This window comes from Capricornis sumatraensis, chromosome 8, assembly GCF_032405125.1.
Source record: "Capricornis sumatraensis isolate serow.1 chromosome 8, serow.2, whole genome shotgun sequence".
Lineage (NCBI taxonomy): Eukaryota > Metazoa > Chordata > Mammalia > Artiodactyla > Bovidae > Capricornis > Capricornis sumatraensis.
The window spans coordinates 88,753,985-88,779,121 of NC_091076.1; the positions used below are offsets into that span (position 1 = coordinate 88,753,985).

Here is a 25,137-nt window from a genome sequence, read left to right on the forward strand (position 1 = left end):
CTTTTCAAGCGTAAGAACCATTTGTCATTGAGCAAATATTTATAGAGCTCCTACTATGGGCCAATCACTGTTCTGCAAGGATCCTTGAGAATACTTCAGAAGGTCAAGGACTCTGCCTGCTGGAAGGAAGCTCAGAAAAGTACAAATCCCTCTTAGTGTGTTTTAGCGGAGCTGCTTAGAGAGGATGAGTTCAACGGGTGCTGAGATTTGCCAGAAAACTAGGGAAGGTGGCTCTCGGCTCCCGGTTATGGAGACCGTCAATCAAACCAGTGGGCACCAGGTCTCCCCACTAAGTTCGGAGCAGGAAAGAGTGGGTCCCGCCTGAGGTCACATAGCACAGGCAGAGGTTCAGTGTCTGATATGACTGTGGGTCCTGGGCTACCCACTGAGAAACCCAGACATTTATCCGAACCAGACAGACAACGTCGGAGGAAGCACCATCATTGTGTTCATGCCTTTCTCTCCTGGTTCTTTCCTCAGTCCCTTCACATACGTCTCACCACCTCAGTTGTCAGGAAGTTGTCCCAAAGGTCCAGCTCAAAACCCTCTCCCTCAGTGGCAGTAGAAGAAAGCAATGCCTCCTACCCTTTTCCAGGGTAGAGGAAAGACAAAGAAACAAGGATGTCATTTGATGAGGTGGAGACCAAAGGCTCCTCCACGAACACCCCTCCACCTCTCCCCAGATACCTCTTTAGGCCCTGAAGCAGAGGAGGAAGATGAAAGGGACAGAGCTGACCTTAGGGGATGGGGGGGTGGAGAAGGTGGGAGCTGACTGGAAATGGATTTCAGGAGCAGATAGAGGGGGCGGGGCAGAGGAAAACAGAGATTCTGACGATCTCATTGGTTCCCTGGGCATCAAAGCATCCACTGGCTTTCAGCAAAATAGCACTGGTTAGTGTGTTAGTATGAATATTAGGGGGGGTGGCAGGATAGGGGGTGCAAGAGCCTCCCCCAATGTGCCGACTCTGTACAGTTTCTTATCCGCCTTCTTATCCACACACACACATACAGTCCAGAAATTCTCCAGGAATCTGGCCCCACTAGGTCTTCATTCTGGAGTGATCACTATGATCTTCTAGCCGAGGAAAGAGACCGATATGAGAGGTCCTTCAAGGATTCATAAAGCATAGTTTTGGCTTGATATGTAAAAATCTTTTAATGCAAACATTTATTGAACTATGAGATGCATATAGAAAGGTGGCTCAAGAGGGAGATAGGATATGTGGCTGATTTGTCTTGTTGTAAGACAGAAACCAGCTCAACATTGTAAAGCAATTTTCTTTCTATTAAACAATAAATTAAAACACACAAAAAGCGAAAGGTGCCACAAGTACATGATAGAAGTAAATTAAAACATGAAGTGAAAATTCACAAAGTGAACACACTTGGGTAACCAGAACTCAGCTCAAGGAACAGAATTTGACCAGCACCCCAAAGCCCTCACTGTGTCCCCTCCAGTTATTAACCCCTACCCAAGAGTCACAGAATATTCTGACTTCGAAGAGCATGTAGTTGTGGCTTTTTTGCCGATTTTTCGACTGTCATATAAACGCAGTCATGTAATGTGCTCTTTGTATCTGGCCTCTTTCACCACAGGCGTTTGCGAGATTCATCCTTTGCTAGAGTTGGAACCCATCTGTGAGGAGACGGATGGGATGTATCAGAGATTATTCCCTTTGGGTTTCAAACTCAAGTTCCCCTGAGATCCCCTTCTGTATCCCCAGTTCCCAAACAGGAAGAACACTCTGGGAGACCTTGTTCTCTCGGGGCTCCTATCCAAGCAGGGATCTGGGAACTGCTGGTCCCAGACCACACCCCTCTAAAGGGACTCAGAGGAAGTCCCCAACCTGGGCAGGGTTAATTAGATGGCGCTTTGAGATCTCAGGATGAAAGGACTGCCTAGGGCCATTGTCCTTGGCCTGCTGTCCAGCTTGGCAGGGGAGGGGAGGAAGTACGCTACCCCCTCAGGCCCAGGGATGGGGCATCAGACTACTGGGGTTGACACCACCAGGTTCTGGAGGATTCTCCACTCTGAGAAGCTCCTGCCCAAAGAGGCAGGAAGCCCAGGGCCAAGAGACTGGGGAGAGGGGATTCAAGGGCCCACGCCCCTGGGGTCTGCCTCCCTGCCTCCCGGGCAGCGCCCAGACAGCCCGGCTCTGGTGCCGTGTGTGGTTTCAGGATAAGCTGCCGATGCCACCCAGAGCGCCCTGCTGACAGACAAGGATCTCACCCGCTTTCAAAGACGCCCTTTCATCTGCCAGGGCTAATTACACCTGCAGAGAGGAGGAGAGGGCACTGGAGCCAGCCCCCTCCCTCTTCCCCCGTCCCAGCTCCCAAGCCCCCTGCCTCAGGAGCCTTTCTCCTCCCTCCCATCTGCCTGTTCTAAAGCTCCAGCAGCAGCCTCAGCACCTGCCAATTATGGCTCCTCTAGTGACAAGTGGCCCTGTCTCCTGGGAGGGAGGACCCGTGAGGTCAGCTGGCTGGAGGGTGGGCCTGTGTGTGTACAAGAAGGTTGGGGCTTGGGGGGTCTGGGTGGCATTAGAAGGGTTGGTGAATGGCTCTAGAGAGTAGGTCCTGAGAGTGTGAAAGTTCAGTCCCCAGTGGAGGCAGTTTAATGGTGTCCATGAGCACCTGGGCTCTGACTCAGGAAGCTCTGGGTTGAAGTCTGTGTTCCATTACCTTATCGGCTGCAAGACTTTCCTCTCATTTATTCAAGCCTCAGTTTTCTCTCTTGTAAAATGGGGATATTTATACCTACCTCACAATGATTGTGAAGCCCTGAGCCTTTAGGAGGAATGCATCTTTAGAAAGGGAAAGATGCCACTCTATGTGGGAAGACTCTTGGGACCCCCAAGACTGAGTAAGTCCCCATAGTACTTGATGTCTACTCCTCTGAAGCCCTTAGTGCATGCTTGGCAACAATCTGTTTATTGGTCCGAGTTGCCTATCCCGTCACCTTGCAAATTCCCTGAGGCACCATATTGGATCTGCCTCCAGCCCAGTGCCCAGAACACAGCAGGTGCTCACTATAGGGTCTACCAGTGAGGGAGAGGGAGTGTGTGATGGAGGCATATGAGTGCAGGGCCCCTCTGGAGTGAGGGTCTCTGCGTGAGCGTGTATGTGACCACTGCAGGTCACAGCGACACCATGAGGGGATGTGTCCGTTGGCACCCGCACGCGTGGTCACTGTGGGCTGACAGGGAGTGGTGTGACTCCGTGGTATCTGTCTGTGTTTGGTTCTGAATGAGCCGCTCAGTGAGTGATGATCTATGAGAGTGTGTGGATGAGTGCAGGTGTGTGTGGGTGCGATGGCAGAGGATGGACATGATTGTGTGTGAAGCTGTGTCTGGAGTCTGAGGGTGGTGGGGGCCGCATACAAGTCTGACTGAGCCTGAGGGTTGGTTTAGGGTTTCCAGTGGTGATGAGGTCTTTAGAGGAGCAGAAAAGGTCCCCAACCAGGGAGCTTCTTCCTTCCCAGGCCGCTCACCTCAGGGCTGGGAGGGAAACACCATGGAGCCCACTCCCTAACACCACAGCCCTCCTCCCTGTCCTGGTCCGTGGGAACAGGTGAGGTGCTGGTGGCGAGTTTCCTTGGAAGGCCTTGGGAGTTCTGTGGCTCCAGGGGAGGGGGGCGGGGGAGGGTCAGAGCCCCCTCCTGCCCTGCCCTCACCCTGCCTGGCTGTAGAGCCCAGCAGTGATCTGCCCTTGCACGGAGCCCTGATTCCACACTGCTAGTGTTGGCGGGGGGCTCTATACTCAGAGCCTTATTGGTCCTACTACCCCAAAGAAAGGGATTTCTTGGGGTCTAACCCAAATTATCTATATGCCAGGCCCACCCACGCACTGCCCTCCCCTTGTCAGCATCTTTACATGGACACAAACCACTGATGGTGGGTACCCTGGATGCTCAAGTCAAGGGGCACCATTGACATCACATCTTTGCCCCTTTCCTTCTAAGCTTCATCATTGCTCTTCACCTCCCCATGTCCCCTCCTCTGACTGTATGCATCTCAGGAAACGCAATTGCCCAGGCTCATCCTGACAGCAGGTCCGGCTGGTAGTCTAACTGACTTTCTTTATGTTCTCAGGACGTTTGGGGGCGGGCTCCAGGGGGACCCCACTGGAACAGCATGATGAGACGGGATCTGACGGCTGGCTGAGGTCACCGGCCACTGAAGTACGTCAGCGGAGGGTGTGTATGTCCCAGCTGGCCACACAGCCTCCTTTCATCCTTTGTTCTGCCTGCCCGGCCCATTCCCACCACGGATTCTTGGATTCCCAGCGTGGCATGTCCGATGAGCCAGAGTCTTCGCCCGGACATGATCCTTTCCAGGCCCTGCCCTCTGCTCATCTCCTCCTCCCTGTCTCTCTTCCAGCCACTTTCAGGGTGGAGGGGTGGGGGCACTTGCTTGCAGTCTGCCCCTGCTACCTTCGCCATTGCCCCTCTCCTTACCAAGCCCCCACTGGCCACCAGGGGAACTGTGGTCAGACACAAGGAAGTTTTTTGTTTTTGTTTTTGTTTTCCATAAGGAATTTTTATCAGGAGTATCATGTGGCAAGGCCCCACTTCCCTTGGGAGCAAAGGAGCGCTGGTCAGCGGGTTGGGAGGGAAGGGAACGCGTGTGCCTGGGCAAAGAGTGGATGGGGGACTTCTCCCTTCTGCCCTTCATGCTGTCCCCGGCACCGTTCACCACAGATGTCTGGCTGCTCCAGTCTGACAGCCAATCCCCAAAGATTTCTCCATTCACCCCAGCATAAAACTGGGTTTCCACACCCTAGAAATGGTTGTTCACAATGGACCCTGCCAGCGGCCTGTCTGACCCCATAGTTGTCCTGGCTCCCAGCTCCCTCCCAGGCGTCATGATGCTGCCCCAGCCTCAGCCTGACTTCTTCCTCGTCTCCAAGTCTCCAAGGATTCTGTGGCTTGGATCTTCCACTCCAGGCATCTCCTCACATCTTCCTTCCCCTTCCTTTCCAGGGAGTCCTCACTCGACCGTGCTTCCTCCTTCCTCCCCTGCCCCTTCTCCCCATCCTGGTGCCCCTGTTTTCTCAGCCAGAGTCTGCCAGGGTGTGCACTGGGTCTTGCATAAGTAGGCCAGGAGCTCCCTGAGGATGGGGCCTGTACCTCCCGCCTCCCTGATAAGAAATACACCATGGATAGGAACCTTGATAGTTTCTTAATTTCCAAAAAAAACTCCATGAGGGCAGGGCTGGGAAAAGTGAGGGAGGGAATTAGAGGGAATTATCAGGAGGTGATGGGAAAGAATTGACAGGAGCTGAAGCACAGATGAGCACGGAGTCTCCCTGAGCCCTGGCCCGGGAGCAGGGCAGAGAAGAAGAAGGCAGAGTCTTGAAAGTTGAGAGGGGAGTGGCGGGGTGGAAAGAAAGACAGTCCTGGTGGCTTCTCTGGCAGGTCTGACAGAAGGTTCCCTGGAAGAGTTTACCAAAGTGAAGGCCCAGAGAGGTGAGGTTTCCTGGGGGAGCCAGCCTTGGGGGTCAGTTGTTGAGATGGAGGGAACCTGTGTAACTGGTCCCTCTTTCTTGAGCCCTATAAACCTGGCAGTAGTATTTGGATGCCATGGGCTCACTGCGGCCGTCCCAAGTCAAAAAGTTCTAAATGAAGTCTCCAGGCATCCTCCAGTTCTGGCCTGGAAGAGAACCCACTGGGTTCTAATCCTGGATCTGCCATTAATTAGTTTGCCGAGTGATCTCTGGCAAGTTCCTCCACTTCTCTGTGCTTCCCTTTCCTCTCCCCACCTCTCTAGCCCATGAACAGGTGCCTGAGGGAGGAGGTGGAGCCTCTCTCCAACCTGGCTCTGAGGCAGGGGGATGAGTGAGATGACCTCCCCAGAGTCTTTTTGCTGCCAGTGGTCAGAGCTTGTCCCTGGTCAGGGGAGGAGGTTGACAAGGAGGACATAGCGCTGTTTTCCTCCTAATGGGGACGTTACTCTCTCCACACCTCCTCCCTGCTCCTCCTCAGGTGCCTCCTGGGCCCTGGGCCCCCTCCCCTGACACGCCCATCTTCCTGCCCACCTGGGGCCCTGCACGGGAGCAGGAGAAACCCTCTGGGAGAGAGACTAGCCCAGCACTCTTGATGAGCAATAATTTGTTTTATGACAGAAAAGGAAATTGTCTTCAGTTTCACAAGAGCGAAACGAATTCGTTTGAAGTAGTTTGCCCTGCGGCAGGCAGGAGAAGGTTTCTCCTGAGCTTGTCTTCGCACTCCTTCTCCCCCTCGTTCCCTCTTCCCTTCTAATTACTGCAGCTTCCAAGCTGTGGGCATGAGTTGATGCCAGGCTGTCAGATGCCAACTGCCCCAGGATCTCACCTCTTGGGTGTGGATAGGGGGATGGAGCCACGGGAAGAAGGTGAGGTGGCTCTCAGTTCAGCTTCTGCCATACCCCAAGACTGGCACCACCATGGAGGAAGGAGGCGGGCCAGGGAAGAGGGCAGCTTGCCAGGGCCCAGGAGGGCCAACAATTCCAGGCTTGGGAGACCACTAGCACCATAATGTCCAGGGAGGGGTCTGTCATGGCCTGGTGGGCTTTGCCTTATGGACCACCTGTGTTTCCTGATCACCCCTCCTCCTCATCCTCTCTGATTGCAGCCTAGAAGTTGAACTCCCTGGTGGCATCTGGGCAAGTGAATGGACCATGGCCACCTACTGGTATCAAGATTCAAAGATTCATTTGTGGGCAGCCAGGATGGGGAGGAGAACACCAGTGGATCACCAGTGCTCCCACTAAGAAGTCCAGTGGGCCGAAAAATCATGGGACCCTCCTAGACGCATTCTAAGGGGCCCTTCCTTCCTTCCTTCCACCTATCCATCCTTCCATTCATCCATTCAGCAAACTCATAAAGCCTTCATAGAGTGCCAGGCACCTTTCCAAGAACTGGGAGGGAAATGATACACAAACCCCCTGCCTCCATGAAGCTTGCTCTCCAGCAAGGGGTTTGTTTAGCTACAGAGGAGAGGGACTGTGCACAGCCTGGGCCTGGGACAGAGCAGACACTTATAAACACTTGCCCAATCTGCATCAGAGGTGACGCTACAAAAGTTCAGCTGGTGAAGGAAAAAAAAGAAACCCCTTGTTTAACCCCTTCCCTGCCATCTCCGCCTCCAGACTCCCTTCCTCTCCAGGGAGTCCTCCTGCAGAGGTCCTGACTGAGGGTGTGAAGCGGGAGCTGCTGTGTAGCAAGCATGCAGACGCCAGGCTCCAGGCTGCCAACCTGGCACCGCTGCTTGGCGCTGGGCGCCCTCTAAAACAACAAACTTCATGTCTCTAATTCAGCACTTCCTGTTTGTCTTGATATTATCTCCTGTCCTTGAAGCCCACAGGCCCAATCGGGAATGGGGTAAAGGGCTAGAGCTCTGGGGACTCCGAAAGAGGCAGAGGCTAGGGGACCCTCTCCTGGAGGTTTCTAGTCTGTTTCCAGTGGCACCAGGCAGAGGTTAGTGGCCTCATGTTCCAGGGCCCTCAGTGAGGAGCCTGAACCCCTCCCTGTCCACTCGAGAGGAAGTTTCTAGATTCTGGGTTCTGATTGTCGCAGGTTCTTGGAGCAATGATACACCGTCCCCTCTATGACTCTTGGTTTTCTGGACACTGCAAAATAGGGGGAATTCATGGTGGAAATCACTGCGATTCACTGGCCTCCATTTTCAACGTGGCTGGGAAGTTCTCGATGTCTAACTTGACCGCCTTCACTAGCCTTTGGGGAATGACTCTGACTTAGGGTGCTTTAACCCCTACGTCTTACGTGTCTCAGGTTCCTGAATCAATATTGTAGGCTCTTTACAGACGAAGCTTCTTCTAGACTTTAAAATCCTGCTGGGACCAGCTGTCTCCCATAAAAGCAGTCCCCCACTGTGTGCGTGTGTCCACCATGCTAGGCATCAAGATGGCGGCCCCGTGGGTGGTAGAATCAGGGCAAATTCCAGACAGGCCCCCACCTCGGCCAGAGGGGCAGCCTCTGCCACCCCCAGAGCTCCAGGTAATAACCTAGGGGCCACGCCAGGCTCGCCAGCACCTGAGCCACCGGCAGCAGATAATGACTGGGGAGCTGGGCAGGCAGAGCCAACCCCTCAATCAGGAAGCAAATTAAAAAGGGGAGGAATCTCCCAGACAGACCACAACAATGAGACCGGCCCCTTTTCCAGGGCACTGCCTGCCTCCCCCCTTCCCTGTCAGATTTCGCCCAGCCCGCCCCTCTAATTCTCCTCTCGTGCAACCCAACTGGAGGTTGTCTGGATGACCCTGGCTGCAGGTTGGTGGCAGTGCCCAGTTGGCCACAACACAGGACACTGGGCCTCTCAGTGAGCCACATCTGCCAGCCTGATCTTGGGTTCCTGACAGGGCCCTGGGCATAGTTGGGGGTGAAAGAGGAAGGGTCAGGGCATGCTTTTGTGATTTTGGTGCTCCATCTTGATGCCCCCCAAGGCAAACCCCGGGTGGCCGAGACAATAGGATTTATAGGTAACCCACAGTCCCTGGGCTGGCAACCCCTTCTCCTCTGCAAAGGGCACAGTTCAGTTCAGTGCACCATCAGTTTATTGCACACTCAGCACTAGTCATTGTATGAGATGCTGCAGGGATACACAGAGGATCAGAAAAACTCCAGTCTCTCAAGGGGCTCATGTGCTCACACGCACACCTTTAACTGTATCACCCATCAGGCCATGTTCAGCCCTCTGTATTTTAGGACTCTGGGATAAAAAGGGTAACTTAGAGAACTGGGAAGGCTTCATAGATGAGGGGAATATATGAGTTGGGCTTCAAAGGATCAAATAGAAACTCACAGACAGAGAAATGAGGAAGAGCATTTCAAACAAAAACTATGGGGTGTAAAAATGTATGGACAATAAGGATGAGAAGGAGCCTCCTGTGGCTGGAGCCTGGGAAGTGAGAGGGGTGAGGTTGAAAAGGTAGGCCAAGACCCAATGGGGAAATGGGGCTTAAATTCCAGGCCAAAGTGTATACCTGGTCAGATTTCGCCTGCCAGGTCCTGAAACCCAACCTTCCCCTCTAATTCTCCTCTCATGGGATCCAGCTGGAGGTTGTCCGAGTGACCCTGGCTGCAGGTTCTCTGTTAGACTTCCTCTTATAGGGAATGGGGAGCTATTGAATGTTTTTAAACTGAGGCATGACACGATCAGCATCTGGTAAGAACTGTAGCTGCTCACAGAGGGACAAAGGGGATTCTGCTTTTTCTGCCTCTGCTTTTCTCCATGGCTGCTGTGTAGCCAGCCCTTTCTCCCAGCTCCCACTCACTATCCTTGCCCTTTTTGTCCCAAACCTCCAACTGTTTGTTCCAAGCAGGCTAACAGGGCAGCGCATTTCACTCCTCTAGCTCTCACTCCAACCCTTCATGTCCTTCCACCTCCATCACACAACTGGGGAGGGGGTGGGACAGCCGGTGGGGAAGCTGGGTTCATTTCCTTCATGGATGTTCAGGTATCCAGGCGTCTGTTGTACCTTCCTTCCTGACGCAGGTTTCTGCCTTCACCACTATCCTCCTTAACTAAGGAGCTTCTGGAAGCATCGATTACAGGGAAGTAGTTTTCCAGTTCCCTCAGCTGCGGCTTATGTGCGCTTCTCAGAGAAAGGTGCTGTGCTGAACACCCTGTGGCATGAAAAGGACATGGTTCCTGCCCTCCAGGAATCTACTGACCAGCAGGGAAGATAAGACAACTCCATGGAAAAAGCGTGTGGAAATCAATGCTATGGAAGTTCAGAAGAGTGAGGCAGTGACATGCTGCTAGGAGGTGATTCCACAGAGAAAGCACGAGCCGGGAGCGTGAGCATGAGAAGCTTTCTTGAGGGCATAGGCGGGGTGACGGATGGAAATAATTGGAGCAAAAGTAGGAAGGCTAGACATGTTTGGTGAAGATTAAGTCCAGCAGGGGCTGGGCTGGAGGGTTTAAACAAGGACTAGTGCAAGTGAAGACTGTGAAGGTGATGGAGGCCAAGTAGAAAGTCTTTTTCTTTTTTTTTTAAGGAGGGTCTTAAATGTCACAGTCAGCACTGGGGAGTCACTGGACATGTTTGAGATGAAAGACAGGGTGGCATTTCATGATAATTAATCTGTTATTGGTCTGCAGGACAGTTTGGGTGGGTGGATACAGAAGTGACAGAAAACCCCTGCTGCTGCTGCTGCTGCTAAGTCGCTTCAGTCGTGTCCGACTCTGTGCGACCCCATAGACGGCAGCCCACCAGATTCTCCCGTCCCTGGGATTCTCCAGGCAAGAACACTGGAGTGGGTTGCCATTTCCTTCTCCAATGCATGAAAGTGAAAAGTGAAAGTGAAGTCACTCAGTCGTGTCTGACTTCGAGACCCCATGGACTGCAGCCTGCCAGGCTCCTCCGTCCATGGGATTTTCCAGGCAAGAGTACTGGAGTGGGGTGCCATTGCCTTCTCCGAGAAAACCCCCTAGGAGACCTAAAAACGAATCCAAATGAGAAGTAATTCCTGGCAGCTATTCACCCCAGTTGGCCTGCTATCCCCCTCAGAACCTCCTACCTCTTAATAAACCCTTGCTGTGCTTTCTTGGGGGAAAAAATAAAAGTAACTCCTATCACCAAATTGGCACTTCTCTAGAACTTTCACAGATCAGTGCTCATTCATTCGGTTGTTCATTCATTCATTCAGTAAATATTTAAGGAGAATTTGCTGTTATTGTGCTCAGTCATGTCTGACTCTGTGGCCCCATGGACTGTAGCTGGCCAGGGTCCTCTATCTACCCCAATTTTACAGGCAAGAGCACTGGAGTGGGTTGCCATGCCCTCCTCCAAGGGATCTTTCGACCCAGGGATTGAACCCACATCTCGTGCATTGGCAGGTGGATTCTTTACCACTGTGCCACCTGGGAAGCCTTTAAGCAGTGCTTGCTGCTGCTGCTGGTGCTGCTAAGTCGCTTCAGTCGTGTCCGACTCTGTGCGACCCCACAGACGGCCTCCTACCAGACTCCCCGTCCCTGGGATTCTCCAGGCAAGAACACTGGAGTGGGTTGCTGTTTCCCTCTCCAGTGCATGAAAGTGAAAAGTGAAAGTGAAGTTGCTCAGTCCTGTCCGACTCTTAGCGTCCCCGTGGACTGCGGCCCACCAGGCTCCTTCGTCCATGGGATTTTCCAGTCAAGAGTGCTGCTTACTAAGTACCAAAAACTGTTTCTTCATTCCTTTCTCCTCTCTGTCTCTATCTCTGTCTCCCTCACTTACTTTCGGCTTTGAAGACAAAGGTAAACTTTCACCCACACACGTCTGGGGACCTTAGTCCAGCCTCCTTCTCAGCCCCTCCCCACTCCCCCTACACCCAAGCTAACCCAGTAGCTCTTGCCTTTGGAGCAGGTTTATAGGGGAAAATAAGAGAAATAACCACCGTAAGGACTTGGAGGATGGCATGAGGTAGGATAATCTGAGGGCAGGAGGGTGAGCAGCTTGGGCAGCAGAAAGCTCTTGATGGGAGGGAAAAGCAAAGTTGAGAGCTGAGTGTAGAGGGGACCCGGGATGTCTGGGGGAAGGAGGCTGGGCAATGAGGACAGAGGTGGAGAGAAGAGTGGGAGACAGGCCTCTGGGGGAGGATGGGGGCCAGGAGGGAGGAGGGACAAATTAGAGAGCTGGAGAAGGAAGCAGAGTCTTAGCAGCTAGAGGTGGGTGAGGGAGGAGGTGGGGACTGGGAGGCGAGGGCAGAGGAAATGGGCCCAGGCACTGGAGACAAAAGTCTGCGCGTCTGAGCCTCTGAGGAGCCACCTGGAAGGTGCAGGCAGCGGCAACATCAAACTTGGGATCGGAGGGTTGGCTCTGGGAGTGAGCTGGAACTGGGCGGGGGGTGGCTGGAGGGGGAGCTGAGAGCAAGAGGTGCGCTTGAATCTGCGATGAACTCTGCTGGGTCTTCCGCTTCATCCAGCACCCCTCTTTCCTCTGAACACCCGGAAGCCTGGGCTCCGGAGTCCCACCCCCCCATGCAGCTTGAGGCCCCTTCGCACCACCCACCCCCCACTGTCCTACCTCATTATTGGTGGGAAAGCACTTTGTTCCAAGGTGCGAATAGAGAGGAGGAAGGGGGTCTCCAGTCAGCTAGGGTCCAGGTAAACCAGGATCTGGGTAAAACCCCTCCTCGCAAACCAGTCAGGGTCTCCAGGCACTCTCTACTGATCAGAGGGCTGGGGAGGGGTGTGGGCCAGTAGGTCCAAGCCAAGGGCTTCATCCTTTTCCTCCTCCCAAATCCCCCACCCCAAGATTCTCCCATTTTGGACTGGACCTGCTACCTAAGCATATGGAACCGATTGAAAGAATTTGTATGCTCACCTTATAATTTATGCAAATCAACTCTGTAATTAACTATAATTTGGAGGCATCCTTTGGTATTTGAGACATTTATCCATGAGGAAATGCCCTAGTGATAATGCTCCCGTATTAACATTATTTACTCCACCTGTGTGGTCTCCTCGGCTTGTTTCCCCCCTCACTCTGATTTTCTGGGCTGGAAGGTGGGGAGGGCCAGGGAAGCCCCTCCCTGGAGCCTGCCTCCATCCTGACGCCTGGGCTCCCCCAGGGAGTTGTACATGAGCCCTGTCCTCTTAATTTTGCCTGGGATTAAGGGAGAGGGTGCAGCCGTGACTCCTAAGCCCCTTACCACTCTTTTCTCTCCTGCCTGATGGGTGGCTTTCTGCTAAGCTTTTTTGCACTCTTAAGGGCCTCAATGTTCTCATCTCTGAAATGGGTAGAAGAAGGACCTGTCGGGGCCTTTACAGGATAATTACTGAAAAGCTAATGAAGGGACTGGGAATCCCCAGTCTAGAGATTTCTGGGGGTGTAGGGGGAGGAGCAGGACAAGAGTTCAGGGTGCAGACGCCCTGACTCACCCTGTGGGAGACTTGGTGGGGGAGGCGGCAGGCAAGCCCTGGGCTATTGGGATCTGTGCGTGTGTAGGGGGTGCACAGCAGCTCCTGTCCCCAGTGCCGAGGGCACTGGGCAATGGTCAAGAATGGGATGTGGTCACATGAAAAGTCTCCAGGCTATTCTATGTGGGTTAGAATTCCTAGCTTAAGAGAGCTTTGGGAAACTGGTCTTAGCCTGTTTCATCTGCTTTCCCCTTCCTGATCTGTCCCTCTCTCCTCCAGGACATGCTCCTGTTAGTCAGCATGCCTAAATACACAACCACTCTACAATTCAGTTTATGTGGTTGGGGACCATGCGGGTCCACCTAAACCCACCCCTAGGCCCCTTCTCCCTTTGTAGGCTGTGTTCCTAGCCTCTTCACTCTCCTGGCATTCCAGGATGGCCAACCTCCTTATAAAAAGCTTTTGGCTGGGCTCTGCCTCTGGTCCTTGGTGAACTCTTGTCCATCCCAAGCTGCCCCACCCTATCCTAACTCAGGGAGAATGTCTTCCCTTCCTATTTGACAATGAGAGATCCTAGATCCAAAAATGTGAATTACATTGGACCCTCCTGGCAGTTCCGAGTTGAAAAGTAACTGAAAGGGGGACAAAAAAAAGGGAGAAGGAACAAGACCCCAGCAGAGAATGAGAGACCCACCTCAGCTGCCAGAACAGCCAGGAACACTGCTGGGAGCTCTTCAGGGAGGGACCACGTGAAGGGGTGTGTGTGTGTGTGTGTGTGTGTGTGTGTGTGTGTGTGTGTGTGTGTGTGTGAGACGTCCTAAAAGTGCCTTCTTTCTTTCCCATGTCCATGGAGAAAACAAAAGGAGGGGGATGGAGTTGGAGAGCTCCTGCCATGCCAGCTCTTTCCTCTGACGATGCTCTCATTTTCTCCATCCTGGGAGAACCACCTTGTCCCTCTCCCGTCACCTGTCCAACCTCTGGGGAGGGAAGGATGTCCAGCACCACCCCCCCCATACAGCTGCCTCTTCCAGCTGAAATCCTCCTTTCTTGGCAGACATCAGAGACTCAGATCTCAGCCCCACCACTCCCCCAGGACAGCCGGGGGCCACTGTTTCCTGGATTATCCTAAAAGCTTCCGAGGCCGTGAGGACTTGGCAGCATCCCTGCCCCAGTCTCTCACCTCCCCCTCTGGCTCTGACTGTTGCACCCTTTATAAAGCCTGACTCTTCCATCACCCCCACTTGCCCCTCACTGCTGCTGCCAACTCTGGGCTCCATGGACTGGTAAGAGGGGCTGTTCTCTGTCCAGTTTAGGGGACAGGAGGACCAGATCTCCACTCCAAAGTTGGGCTCACTGAGAAGGGGTTAAAAAGTTTGATTCTCTCTGAACTGGGGAGGGGAACATAAGAAGGAGATCTTAGAGGGGTCTGCATGGAGAACAAAAGAGGATTCTTGGAGGTCTCTGTACTGGGCTGAGATCTGACAGAGGATTTCATTCTGAGAAAATAGAAAGGCTAATATAACAGACATGCAGGGCACACACTCAACCACATGGAAGTCCATACATGATAGCATATCTGCAAAAGTCGTTAGGGGGAAACAACCGTTCATGTCCTGTGAGGACCATCCTTTATGATGGAGGAGAGAGGACCAGCACCCCACATTCCAGCCCTAAAGGTACACACAGGTGTGGTGAGTACACACACATTTTTAGACACACACACACACACACACATATAGAGATGTACTAGCCTCAGTTGGGTTCATCTTTTAGACTGAGAGTAAGTGTGATGCTAGGGACATTTGGGTTTATAATAGAATTAGTGCACAAGTAGTGCTTTGGGAAGACCCCCAAATAGGGAAGGAGAAAGAAATAACAACCCACTCCAGTATTCTTGCCTAGAAAATCCCAGGGATGGATGGAGGAACCTGGTGGGCTACAGTGCATGGGGTCGCAAAGAGTCAGACACAACCAAGCAACTAACGCTGAATGCTAAGTGCTTGGCCCTGGGTAGGCTCTCAGTAAGTGTTAGTTCAGTGAATAAAGGATGAATGAAAGAATAACATTTGACTCCAGCTCTGGACTCTGTCCAGTTTCTCAGGAGCTTGGGGGAGGTGAGGGGGTGGGCAGGAGGGGATATGAGGAAGGTATTAGTGTCTGTGATCACCAGCTTGCTGAGTGCAACCTGGAAGTGGGGGTTGGAAGTAGAGAAGAGCAAGCAGCTAGGAGACCAAGAATCAGGAGACTGGGGTTCTGGCCCCTGCTCTGCTTCTAACTTGTTGTATGACTTTGAGCTACATGCCTCTCCATTCTGAGATTTAATTTCAAAATGAGGGTTTGCACTGGACAATTTTTATGGACTGAATAGCTTTGATATTCTCATAGTACAATCTCTACAGAGGGACACTTGAGGTTTGGAAGGGACCACAGCAAACCAATCCAAGATGGGACCAGTTTGTCCTGTCTGAACATCAGGATCTTAATGGCTCTGTGCTGGGGAATATTTTAAGAATTTTGTCCTTTCCACCTTCAGGATCTAGGGGAGCCAGACTTCCAGGGCCATCACTACTGCTGAGGCTAGACTGAACAGGGGGCAGAATATGTGCTTTAGAGCCTGACAGATCTGGAGTTGGTTTCCTTCTCTGTCTCTTAACAGCTCTGTAATTTTGGGCAGGCCGTTTAACTTCAGCTTCCTCATCTGTACAATGGGGGTATAATAACAACTACCTTGCTGCATGCTCATGAGAATTAGAGATGTTGGTGCCCAATAAATAAATGCTGGTTATGATGAACATGGAGACCATCAAGGCTGCTCCAGCTACAAAGTGGATTGCTGACTATAAATGAGGCATGAGAAGGAGAGGAGTGGCAAGAATGGGAGACAGACACTTTTGGCAAAATCTGTTTACTCCTTTAGGGGGACGAGAAATGGCCCAAGTCCTGAACAGATCTCGGTGGGCAGCGTGCTTCAACTTTGAAGTGAGATATCGAGGCAGCAGGCAGGGGCGATCTTGGCAGTTAGATTAGACTATGAGCATCATTAAGTAAGGAAACTCACAAGTGGGAAATCGAAAGGGCTGGAACCAAAGGAACAAAAGCAGAGGGGGATCTGGAAGAAAGAAATTGTCCTGAGTCAGAGGCAGAAACCCAGGGAGAGCAGGAAGTGAGGAAGGCTGACTTTTCTGAGACAACTGCACTGCTGAATTTCACAATGACAATGAGCTCCAGGCAGATGGAGGGTCTTTGCTTCTGGGAAACCCAGATGGCTGTGGGTCAGGACATCCCGGGGTTAAAGGGGGGCAGGGTGAAAGCCCGGTGGGATGTCTACCATCCAGGGGCAGTATACCTTTCTGTGTTCTTTCCAGGGAAAGATGGAAACAGGAAGACAAGACAAGCTGGTGCCTATACATAAATGAGAGAGGGGCTCGGGTTTCCCACCAAGAATTAGATCTGTGCTCAGGCGTTTAAACCAGAGGTCAGTGGGCTGCTGGGAGGATGACGAGGAGGAAGAGAATTCCTAGGGGTCGAATCAGACTTAACCCAGAAATTCGAGTAGCAGGCTCTTCGATGTGAACCTGTAACTCCGTTCCAGATGTGGTTATGAACTCAAATGCAAATCCAAGTCAAGATTTGCAGGCTGAATGCATGGAAATAAAACCATGTGGACAGAAAGGGGGTGTCCATTTAGCTGTGGCCACAAAGACCCAGAGCTGTTCTTGAGACTCGACATCTCAGGGGCCCAAGAGTCAGGAATTAAATCCCAATCAGAAAGTGCAATCCCTGACATCTGGGCGGCGACTCTCGGCTTCCTAAGTGCCCGCCCGTCCTTTACCCCACAGGGCGGCTGCTCTAACCGCATTTCACTCATGAGGAAACTGAGTCTCAGAGCAACCTGATTCACCAGATCAGCATAGCAAATGCAGGGCCAGAGATAGAATTTAGGTCTGTCAACTTCCAGTCCTAAGATCTTTGTGAATATACCTTAATCCAACAAACATTTGCTGGGAACCAACTTATTTAATAATTATAACACTATAAACGATAACTTCCCTTTACTACGAGCTTACCAGGGGCCCCACGGGTTAAATGCTTTAGGAACATCAATTTTTCTAAGCCCCAGGAAACCCTCCCGACTTGTACCCAGGTTGTCCAGATGAGGAAACTGGGTCTTACAAACGAGGGATTTGCACAGATGAATCAAACACTGATTCTGGATATGAGAATGTTGGTGGCGGAGAACCATACACAAAAAGATCGATTTTCAAGTGCCTTGTGGACTCAGTTTGGCAGTTTAATAGTTGCACTTACTATTCAGGACAGGTAAACCAACTGCGGTGGAACCGAGGCTCTGTCTGTGAAAATGAATCAGCCTAAATTTCACTCAGGCTGTATGAAAGAGATGGAAAGACAAAAACGAAATTTAAAAAGCAGATGGCAGAGCGCATAGGGAAAGCCAGCCGGGGCAACGAAAAAAATTAGGAAGTTGATCAGAATTCCCCTTGCAACAGAAGAGTCACTTCAGGAGGTCGAAGCGGCAAGTACGGGGACGCACCCACTGGGAAGGGAGCCTCCTAGCCCGGTGCCCAGGCCAGGCTGGCGGGGAGGAGACGGGAACTCCCCAACTCATCCGCCCTGGTTATCTCAATCAACTCCGATCTGGAGAGAAGTTTGTAGGTGGGCGTCGCAAACGCCCTGAAACTTTGCAGAGGGCTGCACTGTGCATTTGTTTTTCTCAGAGGAATCCAAGATCTTTCCCCAAAGTTATGAACCTTGGGTTTAGACATTCAGATGAGAATTGGGAAGGAGTGAGGCAAGGGGTCGCGCAAATCTTTGCAGAAGTGTCCTTTTCCTAGGCTATCCCGGCGCCTAACCCAACTTTCACAGTCGGGTGCGCCAGAGGACGAGAGGGGCTGGGCGCAGGCTGAGAACCATCGGGTCCGAGGGAAACGCGACTGTATTTGAGACGCGGACCTGCGAGGCGCTGGGGTTGCTGCCCAGGGGTAGAAGGAGAGTGAGAGCTGAGGGGGCAGGTAGAGACCAACCAGACGGGTGGGAAGAGGAGAGGAGGAGATCACTCAAAAAACGGTGAGTAGCCAGAGGGCCGGGAAGCAAGAGAGAGCGCAAAGAACTTGGAAAGGTGGTGGTCACGGAGAGAAGCGGCTGGGGGAATGGTGAAAGAGGGAAGCGGCCAAGACCAACTTCTCACGGCCCAGGCCTGGGGTAGACCGGACACATACTCGGCGCTCAATCCTGTTTCTTTCCTCTCCGTTCTGTGGCAGCTCTGCCTAGCCTGGGTGGGCGGGTGGGTGGAGGGGCGTCGAGGCAAACGGCGCCCTAGGGTGACTCGGTATCACCCTCAGGACCCGCCTCCTCCTCCATTCCCGCAGGGTCTGAGTCCTGCGTGCCCGCCAAACCGAGCCAGCTCGAGGGCAGTACTCCGCTCGATGGGGCGGGCCCCAGAACCCGGGAGACACTCAGCCCAGGCCCCTCGCCCCAGCAGTGGAGGGGCCAAGGAGGAACAAGGGAGGGGGCGGAGTGCGACCTAGTTAGAGATCACTGCCACCCCCCCCCCACCCGCCCTCCCTCCCTCTCCCCAGGGCCCGGCCCGGTCCGGCTGAGCCCGCAAGGGTTAAAGGCGGCCGCAGGTGAGGTGGGCGGGGCCGTGAATTCGGGGAAAAAGGAGCGCAGGGCAGAGGATGAAGGCAGAGAGCGCGGTGAGTCACGGGCGGAGCTGGCCTCGCTCGCTCGCTCGCCGGCTCCCGCCCGCCCTCCGCCCTCCCGCCGCCTCTCTCCGCCCCTCCTCCGCCGCCCGCTGCCGGGTCTGCTCGCTGCTCTCGCTAGCCCTCGGCTCCTGCCGCTCGCCGCTGGAGAGCCCGCTGGCGCGCGGGTTCAAGAGCGCCCTTCGGGAGCGCGCCAGCCTGCCGTGCCCGGAGCCCGAGCGCACACTCGAGGTAGGAGCCCGCCCGGATCGGGGCGGCAAGGGGCGCGCGCACCAGGGGTCTCCTCGGAAAGACGTGCCCGGAACGCGCTGCAGCTTCCTCTGGCCTCGGGGGAGGTGGTCCTAAAGAATCTGAGGGGTTTAGAGCCCCGGCGGAGTGAAAACGGGGCGGAAGGGAGAGGCTGGAGACTGGGGAAAGTGGAGCGACTGGGACAGCTGGAGGACTGGAAACTTGAGGACCGGGAGTACGGAAGTCCTAACCACCTGAGCGCCGGTGATGGGAGAGGCAGCCGGCGGAAGAGGGAAGAAGGGTGTCTCTACCCGCCTTCGCGCCTGGGGAGCCGCAAGCCCGGGTACGCGCCCGGCTGTCTCCCTTACCGAGATCTCGATAGCAGGCTAGTGCATCCCAGGATTGGGCTCCCTGGCCCTGTGGCTGGAGAGGCCACTCTGGAGCCTGGATCGTTAGCTTGTTCCCCAACCCCCACTCCAACCCCTGGGGCAGTTCCCAGGCGCCAAAAGCTATTAGGGTCCCAGACCTCTCTGCTCCTACCCAGCCCCTACTGGGCTGCCCCGCCTGGGCCTGAGGCTCTGTTCCTGCCGTTTCACCCAGTTCCTTTCTTGTGGTGAGGCAGCAGGAGCTTGAGTAGGCGCCCTAGTTCCCTACTCCCTCCCTCTCCCAGACAACCTAAGCGACCTCCCTGGTCCCCCAGAAGCAGAAGATAGTAAGGTCATCCAAATACTTATTTGGGAGGGAAAAATCCCTGCCCTAAACCACTGTCTCCTCCTGCCACAATCAGCGAAGGTCCAGGCACCCGAACTCACACACTCCAGGCATCAGGGCAGGGCTCACAGATCTTACTAAGAGGTGGTGAGATGAGGGGGACCTTCAAGTGACAAGTATGTGTCCCAGAAAGGGGCCCACTCTTTCTGGAGGGGGGTGGTCTTTAGGTTCCCGATGGTTTAAGGAAAGAGAAACAGACCAGGAATGGAGTGACCTGGTTCACGGAGATACATAACTAGTTGATTGAATGAACAGACTGAATATCTTTTTTCAAGGGACTTTTCCAATTATGGCTGTTTCCTCGTCTTTAAAATGAGGATTGAAAAATAAAATAAGAGGATGGCCAGGAGCAGTGGTTCTCAACACTTGGTCGCACGTTAGAATCATGTGGAGAGCTCCTAAAAACAATCCAAGGCTAGATTATGCACTCCCTGTATAATATCTCTGGGTAATTCTTCCTCTTAATTTCTGTGCTATTCTGGCTTTTCCTGTTGCTTCCCCCACTCTGTCCCCAAATCCCTTACGGAGGTGACAGTTTTATCTTCCTGAGCTTGCTGGTAAGCTCTTCTCTGGCTGACCTCTTCTCCGGGGGAGCAGACCCCTCCAGGCTTCATATCTGGGTCTCCCCCAGATTGGAGGAGGGCAGAGGTGGCAGCCAGAAAACTGGCTGGGCGCTGTCAGGCCAGAGAGGGGGGCTTAGCTTTCTCTGGTGGAGAGACATCCTCTGGAAGCTGGCACTGTAGCTATACCCCGGGAAGGTGAAGTCCCCGATAGAGAGAAAGGGAATGGGGGCCAGGTACGGGAGTGGGTTTGATGGGGCTGGGGCAATCCAGCCAGCAGGGAGCTGGGGGGAGTGGTGTAGGGCAGAGAAATGCTCTTCTTCACTGAACATGCCTCAGGGATGGAAAGAGGGCTCTTTTCTAAAACCTCAGAACCTGCTTGTGGCTTTGGGAAGTCAGGTCACCTTAAGTTTTGGGTTAGAACACCTCCCTCTACCCAGCTGAGTCCTGAGTTAAGGTGGGGACTTAAACTAGAGATGAGCCTAGATTCTCCATTCTGGCTGGCAGCAGATCTGTGGGGGTGGGGGTGGGAATTTTGGGGGAGGGATATGGGAGCAATGCCACTGCCCCTGACACCCAGCTGGGCAGCTAGGATGGTTCTAGAACTGTAATCTAGGTAAATCTGACCTGCTCACCTGGGACCAGCCCAACTCCCTGGATGAGCTGGGTCCTGTAGGAAGGATCACCTAGGAGAAGGTGAATTTCTATCCTGGCACCCTCAATCCTTCCTAGCGCTCTTAACTGGTCTTTAGTCCACAACCAGAGGTTCTTTCCCCTCTTTTCACCTGGGGGTGGGAAAGAAGTACTTGGCCCGGGAGGGGATCTGGGCTGGGAAGGAAAATGAGCCAGTTACTTTCCTCACTTTGTCTCTTCTTTGCCTCCTTCAGGTCCCACCTGAGGTGCCCTTGACTATCCCTGTCCCCCATTCCACCCCGGATCCCGGCAATGCTAACCGCCGTCTGCGGCTCTCTGGGCAGCCAGCACACGGACGCGCCTGCCGCCTCCCCGCCGCGCCTCGACCTGCAGCCTCTCCAAACATACCAGGGCCACACGAGCCCGGAGGCCGGGGACTACCCCTCCCCGCTGCAGCCTGGAGAGCTGCAGAGCCTCCCGCTGGGCCCCGAGGTGGACTTCTCACAGGGCTATGAGCTGCCGGGGGCCTCCTCTCGGGTAACCTGCGAGGACCTGGAAAACGACAGCCCCTTGGTCCCGGGACCCTTTTCCAAGCTCCTGCAGCCGGACATGTCACACCATTACGAATCCTGGTTCCGGCCGACACACCCAGGCACCGAGGATGGCTCGTGGTGGGACCTTCATCCGGGTACCAGCTGGATGGACCTCCCCCACGCTCAGAGCGCGCTGACCTCACCAGGCCACCCCGGGGCGCTTCAGGCTGGCTTGGGGGGCTATGTTGGAGACCACCAGCTCTGCGCCCCGCCTCCCCACCCACATCCGCACCACCTCCTCCCAGCCGCCGGAGGGCAGCACCTCCTGGTGCCTCCCGACGGGGCGAAGGCGTTGGAAGCAGCAGCCCCAGAGTCCCAGGGCCTGGATACCAGTCTGGACGGGGCGGCCCGGCCCAAAGGCTCCCGGCGGTCGGTGCCCCGCAGCTCAGGCCAGACCGTTTGCCGCTGTCCCAACTGCTTGGAGGCGGAGCGACTGGGGGCTCCATGCGGGCCCGATGGGGGCAAGAAGAAGCATTTGCACAACTGCCACATCCCAGGCTGTGGGAAAGCTTACGCCAAGACGTCACACCTGAAGGCGCATCTGCGCTGGCATAGCGGTGACCGTCCCTTCGTGTGCAACTGGCTCTTCTGCGGCAAGCGCTTCACGCGCTCTGACGAGCTGCAGCGCCATCTCCAGACCCACACCGGCACCAAGAAGTTCCCCTGCGCCGTCTGCAGCCGGGTCTTCATGCGCAGCGACCACCTGGCCAAACACATGAAAACCCACGAGGGCACCAAAGAGGAGGCAGCCGGGGCAGCGGCGGGCGAGGGCAAGGCTGGCGGGGTGGAGCCCCCCGGCGGCAAAGGCAAGCGCGAGGCTGAGGGTAGCGCGGCTCCCTCCAACTGAGCTCCTCCGTCCTGCCTCCCCGCTGGTCTTCCCTGGGGCCATCAGAAGAGAGCCCTCGGGCCGGATGCCCTGGTCGGGGGGTGGCTTGAGTAAGAGGAGAAAGTGGTTATTTATTGAGAGGGAGGAAAAGTGGTTTGGGGGTCAGGGAACCGGGGCGCTAGGGGTTTCGTAGTCTCTGGAGCTGGACGGGACAGATGCGTTTGACTGTTTTGACTGGGCAGGGAGGAGCTGTGCATGCCGGTCAGTTCTCCCCTTTCTCTCTCTATTTCACTCACGCCCCTGGGCTGGGAGTTGGGGAGGGATACCCCTGTGGCGGCTGGAGGGCGGAGGGCACAGGTTGGAGGAGACAGCGTGTCCCAGGAGCAGAGGGGAGTGGGGCCGCCCCGGGCGCTGGGGGTAGCTGTCTGGACACGTCCTTAGCGCCTGGGAACCGGGACATAAAAGGGCCTCCAGAGCCGCCCTGCGCCCCGGGTCCCTTTCATCCCCCTTAGACTGCTTTTACCCCAGGGTTTCCGGAGGAAGAGCTGAGATGGGGTATCAGAGGCTGGGGGTCCCCCTAAGGGAGGAGATTCTATCTGGCTGGGAGGGTTGTCGCCACAGAAGTAACGCCTTTGATGTGCCTCCTTATTAAGCCTTCCAGACCCAGTCTGATGGAGACATGAAGGAAGAGGGGAAGAGGGCCAGAATCCCGCGACAGCTTCCAGCAAGACCGGTGGGGTGGAGGAGAGAGCTAGATGCGGGGGTTGAGCAAGGAAATCTCTTCTAAAAAAATGGGAGAAAGGAATTTGGTCAGGGAGTGGAACTAAGCCTTTCGCTCTCTAACTCTGATTCAGCCCTTCACTTTTGGTCTTTATAGAAATAAAGTTCAGTAGCCCACTCTGGTCTGTCACCCCAGGTAGGCCTTCAAGGCAGCCAGGAGCCCCTGCTCCAGAATTGACGTAGTTCCTCACCCTAAGTCCCTGGCATTTGCCTTCCCCTTAGGGATAGAAGGAAGAGGGTTATCTCAGCTTCGTGGGGTTAGGTGGGAATGTCCACCTCCAACTGTTTGGCTCTGAGTGGAGAAGTCTGTTCCTGTCTGGCCATCTTCTCTTCTTTGCTTCTTAGCGGAGAAGCTAAGCCCCACTCTTTCTTTGGCTCGACCCTCCGCTTTCCTGCTGCCTACCAGTCTTGCCCCTCCTGTAGAGTGTGTTAGGAGGCTCCCCTTCCAAATGAAGAGGTTCTCTCGTTGGAAGGGGTCTGCCTTCTGAGGTGATGTCCAGGAAACAACCCTGTTCCCTTCTTTAGATGCTAAAAATGCATCCTGATGCTGATCCTGGAGTGGGGAACGTGGGGCCGGGGGAAGCCAGCAGAGGCTGAGCCAGGCACTTGGAAGGAAGCTGATGGGGGCAAGGGTCTGGTGGGCCATAGGACCCTGGAGCTAGTGGGCTTTCCCAGGCTCCAGATAGCGGTCTTAAGGTTTCCCTTGACCTCCTTTTTCCCTGCCCTTCTTTCTCCACCCAGAGCCCTATGCAAGGGTTAGTTGTGTATTGATTTTTTAAGTTATAAGCAAAGGGTATTTTATTTAATATTAGGACATGTGTGTGCATGTTGTGTGTACCTATGTATGTGTGTGTTTCTGTGTGTATGTGTGTCTCTCTACTGAGCCTGGGGTCTCCAGCCAGGGAGACCCCGTCTTGTTCAACCCAGCCAAGGTCCTCTGGCCTAAGGCCCATAGCATCTTTTCCTTGGGGATGCTGGAGCCCAGTCCAAGGACTGGGTACTTTTTGGGAAGTGGGGCTGGAATCTGAGAGGGAGGGGAATATGTTTGTGTAGGAGAGAGCCCTTCTTACGAGGGATAGGGTGACTCTCCCTGAAGGACCCATGGGGTAGGTTAAGAAGTCACGTCCTTTCTTTATGCTCCCTCTGTCCCTACCTCCTGCTTATCTGACCAGAGGTCCCTTGTGGAGAGAGTTGGGGGCAGAAGAGAATGGGCAGTGTCTGCAGGTTGCCTGGCCTGGTGGGCAAGGAGGAGGGAGAGAGGGTTCCGTGGGCGTGAGATGCCGTTTTCCTCCACCTATCGAAACCAGCTACCCTCTCCCTGTGCCACCAGGACAGTCCTTCCCAGTGACCATTCTCAGGGGAACTCCCTAGTGGGGGTTGGGGAGGGGGGTGTGGATGTTGCCCCCATGGAGGCCCCAAGCTCTAAGGTGTGCGGGTGAGGGCTTTGGATAGATTTTCTTCTGCTCCCCTCTTTTATAGACCAAGGTTGCTTGGCTGTCTGCCCTCTTCTAGGCAGCCCCCTAGAGGAGAAATGTAGGATTTTTTTTTTTTTTTTCTTTAACTGCTGTGAACCCACTTTGGGGGGGTGGGGGGAGGAGGAGGAAGAAGTGGCCTGTGTTTTTTATGCCATAATAAAGTCATCAACCACATCACTGCTTCATTTGTCTTCCAGCTCTGGCTTCCTTTTTGACTCAGGGTCCCTCAGCAGTGAGGACCAGGCTGGCTGCAGGGTAGGGTGGACACTTCTCTTTGATCCTGCAGCCCTGGGCAGCCTCCCCTCCTTTTGTTTGGGGGCAGAGCTGAGCTGATTGAAGGGTCTGATCCTGCCCTGCCTGGAGGTTGTTGGTGCAGGAGGAGGGTGGGGTTCCCTCTGGTTGATAGCTGGGCCGACTGTCCTTCCCTGTTCCTCACCTGTGGAGATGGAAAGATTCTAGATATTTCCTTCCTCTTCCACATACAAGCCCCTTCTTTAGCCTCCCCCACCAAGAATGCTGGTTCCCTGCCTTCCCAGTGATGGCCAGCCTCTTGGTCCCCTCTCCCCACCCCTGTGGGGGTGTGCCTGTCAATCAGGCCTTCTGGTTGTGAGTGAGGTGGGGGTGATTGACAGCGATTTCTTCACTCAGGATGATCCCTATCAGGGACAAGGTGATGAAAGGCAGCCCAGCTATCTGATGGGCTCCCGCCCAGC

At 54.3% G+C, this 25,137-nt stretch overlaps 1 protein-coding gene across 1 annotated transcript; it reads left to right on the plus strand.

Annotated features, from left to right (window-relative positions):
• The first annotated feature begins 21,062 nt into the window (after nt 1-21,062).
• On the plus strand, nt 21,063-22,190 carry SP6 (Sp6 transcription factor). The gene has a single exon (XM_068979086.1). It carries the CDS (start codon nt 21,063-21,065, stop codon nt 22,188-22,190), a length of 1,128 nt encoding a protein of 375 aa, XP_068835187.1.
• Nucleotides 22,191-25,137: the final 2,947 nt, after the last annotated feature.